The sequence below is a fragment of the Aedes aegypti genome, chromosome 3 (genome assembly GCF_002204515.2).
Source record: "Aedes aegypti strain LVP_AGWG chromosome 3, AaegL5.0 Primary Assembly, whole genome shotgun sequence".
NCBI lineage: Eukaryota > Metazoa > Arthropoda > Insecta > Diptera > Culicidae > Aedes > Aedes aegypti.
In genome coordinates, this window is record NC_035109.1 from 78054130 (window position 1) to 78064531 (window position 10402).

A 10402-nucleotide genomic window follows, 5' to 3' on the forward strand; every position below is an offset into this window, starting at 1 on the left:
TTTGAGACCGGATTCATGATCTACTTTAACTGGACTGTCAGGGATATGCAACGAATTATTTAAAATCTTATCAAAATGTTTGTAAGGATTTCAAAAATGCAATAATCTCATCGATTTTTAATATTAGAATATAAAAACTCAAATGCTATCGCTTCCAATGAAAATAGTCGTGACATGAAGTATCATACTAATACTCTTTACTTTCGCATATTTGACTGATTAACATAAATTATGTTATTTCGTCTAGTATGTTGTGAGTCCTTTATTATCAATGTTACCCGCATTATCAAAGATACACCGTTTAGGCTATTTGGAAAATTATTAGAGAGGTTTTAATTATCCGACTTCAACATTTTGTTGTTTCACCTTCCTTCGCATGGAACATTTTCCATACTCCAAACAGTACTACAGTACTACAAAATAATCGAAATTAAACTTTTCAAAAAAGTTTGTTTGGAATTTATAAAGGTATGAAAAATGTAGATGTAGATCCCATCAATATGTTCATCATAGTATCATGAAACTTCGGAGTTCATACAATATATTATCTAAGATTTTAATTACAAATATTTTCAGTAAAAATTCCATCCGTTTTAACACCAATAATATTCTAATAATAAAAGACGAAGGAAAAGAACAAGATTTTTTTGTAGTAAATCCTACAAGTACCACTTAAGCTTTTCTGTGAGAAACATTGTCAACAAGTTTCAGAAATTCTATGAATTATTTCTTGAATATTAAGACAGGAAATAAGTACTTTTTCCGAATTCTTGTGAAGTATTATTAAAAAAAATACCAACAAACTTCTTCCAACACGTTTTATGTGTTCTAGAAATCTGATATGCAGCGATTGGTTTAGGAATTTGTAAAGTAATCACTAAAAATATTGAAATATTCCTGAAGTAGTTAATAAGATGATAATTTTTTTAGTTTTTGATGGAAGAATCCTGAGATTACCATTCGTAAAAAAATGAAGTTATTTTTAGAACCTGAAAGTTATTTTTAGAACTAGTAAGAATATTTCTTGGAACTTATGAAGAATTTTTTTGAGAAGTTTAATAATGAATAGCAAAATCTTAGTTAATCTGGTGGAAAAAATATTGAAAAAAAGTCCCAAAAGAATCGTGAGTGCGGTTTGAAGAAAAAAATATCTCTGGGGAATACTCAGATTATACTCTGGTTAATTTTTTGGAAGAATCTTAGGGAAACAGTGGTTTAATTCTCTATGAAATTCCTGAACAAATTACTCGAGAAATCTTTGAAAAATTTCGCGGAAGAATTTTGAAAAAAAAACCGTTGAACGCTAGGAACTTTATAGGAATTTTAGATTTCTTCAAACATTTCATAGTTAGGTATTTTTAAACAAATAAAAAATATTTTTGAAAGCGTTTTGAAGTAATACGAGATGTTGTTCCTTTATTTTAGAGGAATCTTAAAATAATATTTTGTGAAAAAACACAGATAGATCTGCGGAGAGCTTCTATGAGAAATCATGATTAGTATTTTTACAATTGAATTATTTTTAATTTCTTGTGAGATATTATGATGAAACCAGGATGAGTCATTTATTTTTTTTGCAAGAAGTATGGCTAATTTTTGCTAATATTTTTTTTAACAATCTTGTAGAAGAACTTTACGACGAACTTCAAAAGCAAAACTGAAAAAAACTGGTTGCAAACTTTTTTAGGAATCCGTGGAATTAATCCTTGCTTGATGATCTTAAAGACATTTATGGTGAAACTCCTCAATAGTTCCAAAAAATCATAATCAAATTATTAATTAACAACCAGAGGATACTTTAAACGAAATATGGGAATTTATATGTAATAAGTACGTAGAGAACCTTCCAGGAGAAATAATTAAAATAATTTGTAATGCATTATCTGGCAGAGTTCTTCAATATATTTTTTAAACAATTCGATAGAGATTCTTCGAGACATTTTCTGGTAAGATCAGAAAGTCGTGGGAATCCCAGGACAAAATCAGTGAAAACTGGTAAATGAATTCTTGGAGAAAACACTAAAAATTACAAAAAAATAATTCCTGAAGAAAATCCCGTAGGAATTTTCAGAGGAATCTCTTCAAAACACATGTTTGAATTTCAAAAATTTCGTGGAAGAATAACAAAGGACATTTCTTGTGATTTTTTGTTAAAATTATTTAAGAAATTTTGACTGGATTACAAAATAAATGAATCTTTTTCGTAGCGAAAATTGAAATTTACAAATATCACCAATGTGCCGTGAAATGAGACAGAATAACAAATAATTAAAATCTATACAAATCTGTTAAAACTATGAAATTTTGCTATGGATGCTATAAATCCGTGGTCACCAAAGTGCGGTCCGCGGGCCGGACGTGATGTCTGCATCTCTTAAATCTGAAAAGTTCCGCAAAATTTTTCTTCGGGAAACTGTTCTACTCCCAAAGTTATGAAGAGTATCAAACAAAACTATTACGAAAACAATCCTCCATCAGGAATAAAAATGGTTGAAAAAAAAACAGGGCTGAGGATCACTGCTATAAAACTATGAAACTAAAAAAAACATGAAACTATGAAATTTTCTAGGCCCCCCTAGGCCCCATCCAGAAAAATTTCCTAGCTACGCCAATGCCTCTCATCCGTTGATGCCTCCAATGGACCTGGCCCCGTAGCGAAATGGATACACTAGGTCCAAGCTCTAAAGAAAGCAAAGAAAAAATAAGGACCTGGCCCCAACAACTTACCATCTAAATTTGTAAGACAGTTTGCTGCATCGCTCGCTGCACCTAGAATCTATGACAAAAGGTCGGACATGATTTGTTAGGTGGGAAATTTTTCCTTCTTTGAAAGAAGATTTTCGATCTTTTGTCCCTTCGTTTTTGTTCTTCGAGCTTTTGTCTTTCACTACCATTTCTATTTCTATTTACTGTTACTTATTTTCTTACTACCATTAACTGCCCATAACTGCATGTTTGTCACATTCGACATTTTTGACAATTTTGAGTTAATACCGGGGAGAGTCAGCAAATGATAAATACTTTCGATCAACTCACTGAAACCTGTGAGTTTGTTCTAGAAAATTTGAGAAAAATACCAAGTTGTTTTGTCACATTTGTAATTGTAACCGCATAATAGTCACATTGAGATTATACATGAGCCCCGTAATGAAAGAGCGCTGAAATTTCTATCAGAATTATTTTCTGACTATTCACCCAGTATGCGATATGAGTTGTGCAAAATTTCAGCCTCAAATAAACACTATTGAATTCTTGATAATTTTACGAAACTTCAGTTTCATCCCATACTTTCATAAAATTCACACTTGGTATTCCAATTACTCAATGCCTACTTTTGTCGAGTTTTGTGGCAAACTCCGAGGTATGCCGAGGCCACGGTTCACGTCCAGCGGCGCTTTGAACGGATCCAAGCTCCTGTTCAGGGCCAAACCCAGGGTGAAGCTCAGGGTTGAACTATGCGTACAACTACGGGTGAACTATGGAGTCCTGGATGTAATTCCCACCTCCCTTTTTCCACTTCCTATTAACTTTACTTTCTTACTAATTTATAAACTTTTGTCGTCGTTCTTAGTTGAATGCTACAGATTTAATGATCTTTGCGATGGCGGATTATTATCGACGATCGCAGCATTGTTTCGCCCATCATGCCCCCCTTTACACCACTCACAATGGCCGCCCATCCCTATCCTTCGGCGTAACGCGGGTAGATCACCTTCTCGAGGTGCGTTACGAGGTAAGATCTACCATATTGTACTCTTGTTGTAGCTGTTCTTGGTAATACTTATAAGTTACGGTTGGAAGAGTATAAGAGAGTGACAAGCCACTAAGACCCACCTATTTGTCCTAGATAATTTGGAGGTCGAAGTGGAAAAATGATCAATCAATCAATCAGCAACTGAGGCTGGTTTCAATTCATAAGACAAGTTCTTTCCGAGTTCAAGTGCTTATCTTTCGATATCTAGAAGGGAAACGATTCCGAATCAGTGGAGTAGCAGACCTCCTACCTTCTAAAATAAGCTTCTTGTTACAAGGAATCTAAATGTCTAAAGCGATGCAGCCTGTTCACAGTTACAAAAAACGATTTTGAAGCTTATAAGTAGAAGCAATAATTTGATACGCTAGAGTACCGATGCATGGTCAAAATAAGTATCATTCAACCAGCTTAGTGGCCGAACCTGTATAAGGGGTGCGGTTTTGCGAGTTTAATGGTGACAAACTGTTTTATCTGAAATGTATAAATATCGGTATCTTTTTCTAAAGAGGCTCTATGCAATATGGTTGTTGCGACCACGCATTCGAACATTTGAAAGGTGTAACGTGTTCGGTGTTAAATCCCCAATCCGGTGTCAAACCCTTCGTAAATCATGGTTCGTTTCAACTGAGTGAATTGAGTGAATATTGAGATCTCGAGTAATAAAATAGGATCAGATTGGTCTGTGACTCCAAAGTGAAAAGTCGATTTTTATAAGTTATTGTAAATTATAAATTTATATTTAAGTAATAATAACTGAATTTAACAATGGTAAAGATAGATAATTGTACAAAACACGACTACTTCAATATTTCTCAATAGTAATGAAGTGCGCTAATCAAGTTAAAAGCCTCATAAAAAAAAAAAAAAAAAAAAAAAAAAAAAAAACAGTAATGAAGTAGAACGACATGCACTAAACAAAAGGCATTGTTGTTTGGATTTTTTTTTTAATTTTATATAAATACGATTCACAATATCACGACAATCTCATAAATCTTGAACTCTTCAACACACCGCTGGTAACATCTATCGATATGAATAAAAATGGAAGGCAATGTTACGAAATGGGAGGGAACGGAAATCTTCGAAGCATACATTGGAGTTGATAGATTCTAGAAAACTCAACGGCTACTTGTTTTTTTTTTATTTTATTTTATTGATGTACAAGGGGGTCAGGGGCTAAGTCTCCAGCATAAGTTTGAAAACTCACACCGACCATAACACCGAGGGGGTTTTGGAGTTTGGGAAGTAGGCAACGCAACATCTTTGACCAGAAGGTTTTTTAAGTTTTGCTTCTACTCTTGACTTCCAATACACGTATGAATGATGCAAGGCCAAAAGAACATGAATCAGTCATACATATAGCGGTAGTGAAGTGTTTTGCCTAAGGATATGGAAAAGGAGGGATTTTGTGTGTTTTTTTTTTTTGTAAATAGCTCTGTGGAACAAGTTTGTTATTAGTTAAAAATTTAGTTGATCTTATTCACCTTGCAATCAGTAATAAGAATAATACTTAATACTTATCTTTTTTCGGCCAATACGCTGCCATGTCTTTCCTCTCGGATGATTTTTTCCTCGTTGTAATGGTGGGTTAGATATGAAAACAAGGATAAAGAGAAAAGAAATGTTAGTGATTGTTACATGCTGTATTGCCGTATTGACCTACAATGAAATCATACGAAATTCGCTCTTTGGATTCCCATGATAACAATCTCCATGCAGCTTCCGAGAAACTCCATGGCAATGATCACTGTACGCCATGTGTGGCATTCAGGACATCTTAACACAACTGATGACGAACAACAAAAAATGAATCCAAAAGAGCAAAAACCTTAATGTTTCAATGTAGGACAATCCAGCTTTATTGCATGTGAGAAGTTTTTAGTGATATTCTCACAACGGCCATTCAGAATGGTTCGACGGATGTAGATAAAAGATCATTATGATTAAATTAACGCGACGACATGTTAGTAAGCTCAAAACGATCATTATAGTTGCAACTTTTAATTTAAATAGTTAAGTTAAGGGTCGGTTATTGTATATAACATTATAGATAAGCAGAAGTATAGCACGAACGCGAAGTAATGACCTTCCATCCCATCTTCAAGTGCTCCCCACAAGCACAACACTTCATTCTGGCACTTTAGAACGTCCATGTTGTAACTTGTTCACACAAGAAATCTGCCTCGACCGAGTTGGCAGAACGCGCCCGTACCCCTTTCTGAACCAAAGGACAGGGAGAAAACTCAACGGCTACTTGTTGTAAATAAAACTGCATCTTGTTTTTATTCTAGTAATAAATATTTGAAATAAATACTGTTGGTTATCTTACACTACGATCAATCAAGCGCGCCGGTTCCACAATGATTGAAACAATTCACTTATAATCGGGTTTTGCAGTTCATTAAGCTTTTTGGCAAATTCGCCTTCAATTCGATGCAATAAAGCATACAAATCATGATCGCTCAGATGTTGCTCCATGAATTTTAGCACTCGGGTAACTACCTGTTCATCCATTTGTTCGCCTTTGAACGTTTCCATCAACACGAAGGGTATATTACGACTGATCAGGAAATCTTTTATCACTCTGGGGTGGAAGCGATTCGCTATCAAACCTAGCAAGTGCTCCAATAGAGTAGCTCTTCGATATTCAGCCGCTAGTTTCAAATATTGGCGCCACCTTCCCGCCAGGTATACTTGCAAAAGATCACTCTCATTTTCTTCATACAAATTGTTCTCAATGCAGAAGAGCTGTTCGATTACTGATCGGTAATCTCGCTTGATTGCCGTGGTTATAAAGTCGTCTTCATTGCAGTCGAAGTTTGTTATAATCTTCCTCACAACTTCGTTCGGGTGTTCATGGTGGAAGATCTTCAAAAGCTGCACAAAATCGCATTCGCTTGCATTTTCTAGATTTACCACAAACGGGTTATCTTCGGTGGAACCAACTTTGAAGCATATTTCATGGACTAGACTGTCAGGGAGGCTTTCGTAGATTACTTGGAATGTGGAAAACTCTGCTTTGGCCAAGCATCTTCGAAGGTATTCCAGCTGTTGTTCGAGAGTACAACATTCCACAAAAAATATGTGCCACTGTTTGATCTTGTCAGAGTGAAGTTTGTACTGTCGCAAACTGCGAAGTTCTTTGAGATTCATGTTTCGGGAAGAAGCGATTGCTCCAAACAGTTCTTGACGACAATCCGTTTTACTTATGTGGTATTCCAAGAAGGAATCAAGTCGATTGATTTCTGCTTTACAGAAATGTCCCACCATGTACTCATTGAAGTAGCATTGTTTGGCCTGATGACGTACTATATATTGAGCTGCGAAAAATTCTTCAAACATTTCATTTATGAATGATATTGCTCCGTTATCCATTCGAAGTAATCCGTATGGCTCCAGTTCAGTAAGATTGTCATGGTCAACTGTCTGATTTGTGGCCAAACAAAATGCTAATTCTGAATGATCCGCCTCGAAGCTTTTTTTTAGCGTTTGTAAGACAATTTCATGTGCTTGGCTGAAACGATCAAAAAACTTATCTGCAAAAACTTCAAAGATTTTGTCGACAAATCTCTGCAACAGCTCTGCTGCATTCCACTGTTGAATCGGGTGGTGGACTAAATCGTTCTCGTAGATCGATGCAACAATTTGAACGTGTAGAGGAACATCCAAAAAACTTTCATCATTAAACAGCGACTTGAACGTTTTTATGAGTTCATTTATTCGTGATTCGTTTGAAGAAAAGTTGCTTAATCGTTTCTGCAAAAATTGCAACTGGTTGTCTTTTGTAAAAGGTGAAAAGTGATAAACTGTTGAATTTTCGAGGTGTTGCTGCAAAATTTCCAATTTGTGAGGCCGCGTAGCGATCAATACCAGCTGCAAGTTGGCGTGTTCAAGCCAATTAATTATATAAAACGCGTTTTCTTCTTGTCTGGAACAAATTTCGTCAAATCCATCAATTAGGAAAATTATTCGACGATCATCTATCATTTGTTGTATTATGAATATCTTAATATTATCATCCGAATTGATATCCATCAATCTAAGAATAAGAGCTTTTAAATCGTATGAGCAATCGATCCAATCGACGCACTCCTTGAGATACACCAGCAACACGATATGGTCGTCGTAAGTTTTACTGAAATTCACGGCCAGCCGTCTCAGCAAAGTACTTTTTCCCATACCTGGTAATCCACACAAAATTGCTAGAGAATCGAAATCTGTTTCAAACGGGTCTAGGCTGGTGTCGTTTTTAGTTTGCAGATTTTGTGAAATGATAGGCTCTAGTTCAGAAGTTTCAATCGACTCTCCTATCACTATCTGTTGATAACAGTCCTTGGACCAGTCACTCAGAACTGTCATTGGAATCGTTCTCAAAGCTTGTTCGCTTAGTAGAGTGCCCAATTGGATATAACGACCTTGTAGCTGCACCGTCGTTGACGAAATTCTTTCTTTGGTTTCGTCCAAAAGGGAATCGAAATTTAATGTATCTGTATAAATTGTCGTTTCTTGATTTTGAAAACCGTCGACGTCTGATACAACTGTTATTACGCGGCAATCAAAATCTTTGATATATTCGAGAGCACTGCAATCTTTGTTTACAATAACGACTATCAACCAATCCATATGGTAGGTTTTGAATAAACTCATCAAAGTCGATAATTTTGTTTTCGACAAATCATTTTCATCTAAAAATATAAATTTTTCAGATGATTTTTCCAAAATAGCTGCAACTCTATCCGCCGAAACTTGTAGATTGCCATCAGCCTTTATAATTAACCTTTTAGACACATTTTCCGAATCACACATTAACACCACTTTTTCCAAATTTATCATCGAGTCGGCTTTGTACTTTAAACTATCTAACGATTTAAGGCGATCAGACTTTACTTTGATCATCAACTGGATTAGACGATCTAGATGAATACTTTGCAGCAGAATACCCCGTTCACAAATTTTCTCGATCAGATTATGAGTTGCGTTGTCGCAGTACCGTTGCAGCACATCTTCAAATTGTTTTTTCGTTGGGACATTTCCGTAAAATACCAATAACGATAGGAATTGCTGCACGTCCGCTTCGCTAACATTATAATCCACATTCCACGTAGCATCGCTGATATCGCTTTGGCTCAATCTACTATCTAATACTTTCAGTTGAACTAGCTCTGCAAAGGGATTCTGTTCAATTTGCCACAATTGATGAAAATCCTTCAGGTTTCTTCGTCGAAATTGTTCACTCAGAACTAATTTTAATAGATCGTGAAACTGTTTTGCTTCGCAGCAGAGATTCTTGCTAGGTTGTATAAATTCTTCCTTGAAATGACTTTCGTCTTTGAACACATCTTTCAATAATAAGATATAGAATCTTTCGGGTACGGTCTTCGTGCTAATAACTGATTTCTGCAACATCAAGTGCGCTATCGTTACGGCCAAATCATACAGTGGATGACTTGATTTGATTAGCTCTTTCTCAATCGTGACGTTAGACTCAATCCGATGCCGATGAATATCAAATTCAAATGGTTCAAACAAATCGCTCACACTTCTCTCGTTTCTGAACTCAAACTGTTCATCTCCCGAGCTAGAATTCTTTCTGTCCAAATCCGTTGTTGACCAAACTACCAGCTCCTTTATCGGCTTATCTATTCGATTTTGAAGCTGTAGATACGCCTTGAAGTATTTCTTCAAATCAAAATCACTCGCAGTCGGTCTATCCATCCGCTCGTTGAACAATATCCTTCTGTTCTTGTATCGATGTTGCTTGATGTCGAAAAGGTACAGTAAACATCTCTCTTGGCTCTCAACCTCACAGTATATATCGTCAAAGTATTTCGATTTCAAAATATGTCGTCCCACACTACAGCGATGTTGTTTGGCACGGGCTCTGCATAACAGATATGGAAGAAGATATCGCTCTGAGTAATGACTATCGACACCAGGAATCATCACTGCTGTAACGAGAAAAACAATATCAAAATTTCACCCACGAACAGAGGGTGATGATTCGCGAACAAAATTCCAACTTTGCGACTCACCGATTCAGAGAAGTCGTAATGCGTAATGAAAATGAATGAACTCTAGTTGCCGTCGTTTACTTCCACTTGGTGGGTAACCTATATGCGTACTGAGTTGGTTTCCATGGTCATTATTCAATTTGGCAACAGTTTCACTGTAGTAATGAAACACTATTTGTAATCTTCTAACTACGCCGATGATTTCATTATTTCAAAACAACAACATCGGATTTCTAATAGGATGTAAATAATTGTATGTATAAATACGATGTAAATTGTACGTCACTATCATCACCGTCATCGACAAGGTCTACACGCTGAGCAATGTCTCCTCAATTTGGGTAAAATCTACAAGTTCTAATATTTACCTTTTAGGCTTAAAGGTAAGTATGCTGTTTCACTCAAGAAAAGTAAACAAAGTTCTTGACTGTATGAGTCAAGAAATTTTCTACTGGGAGCCCCCTTCGAAATAATATCTCTTCTCAACTGCGTACTGCGATTTGAAAAATGTGATTTTCTGAACCATTTCTGGGAAGAAATTTTCCACGCATCGAGATAGGCGATTCCTTTTCTTGTTAGTAGCAAACCAGCCTCAAAGGTGAAACAGCTTGAAATCCAACTTCCAAGATTGCACTTA

General features: G+C 35.9%; 1 protein-coding gene across 3 annotated transcripts; it reads right to left on the reverse strand.

The window, feature by feature from the left end:
* Window positions 1-6005: 6005 nt before the first annotated feature.
* LOC5572850 lies at window positions 6006-10044 on the reverse strand. Of its 3 annotated transcripts, none has more exons than XM_001660558.2 (2): window positions 9787-10044; window positions 6006-9699 (listed from the first exon to the last, which is right to left on the reverse strand). In XM_001660558.2, exon 2 carries the CDS (start codon window positions 9695-9697, stop codon window positions 6095-6097), a length of 3603 nt encoding a protein of 1200 aa, XP_001660608.2. In that variant the 5' UTR covers window positions 9698-9699; window positions 9787-10044; the 3' UTR covers window positions 6006-6094. The 3 variants fall into 3 exon arrangements, with proteins under 3 accessions (XP_001660608.2, XP_021705523.1, XP_021705524.1); XM_021849831.1 differs by having other exon boundaries at window positions 6006-9702; XM_021849832.1 differs by having other exon boundaries at window positions 6006-9702; window positions 9774-10044.
* Between the last annotated feature and the right edge of the window lie 358 nt (window positions 10045-10402).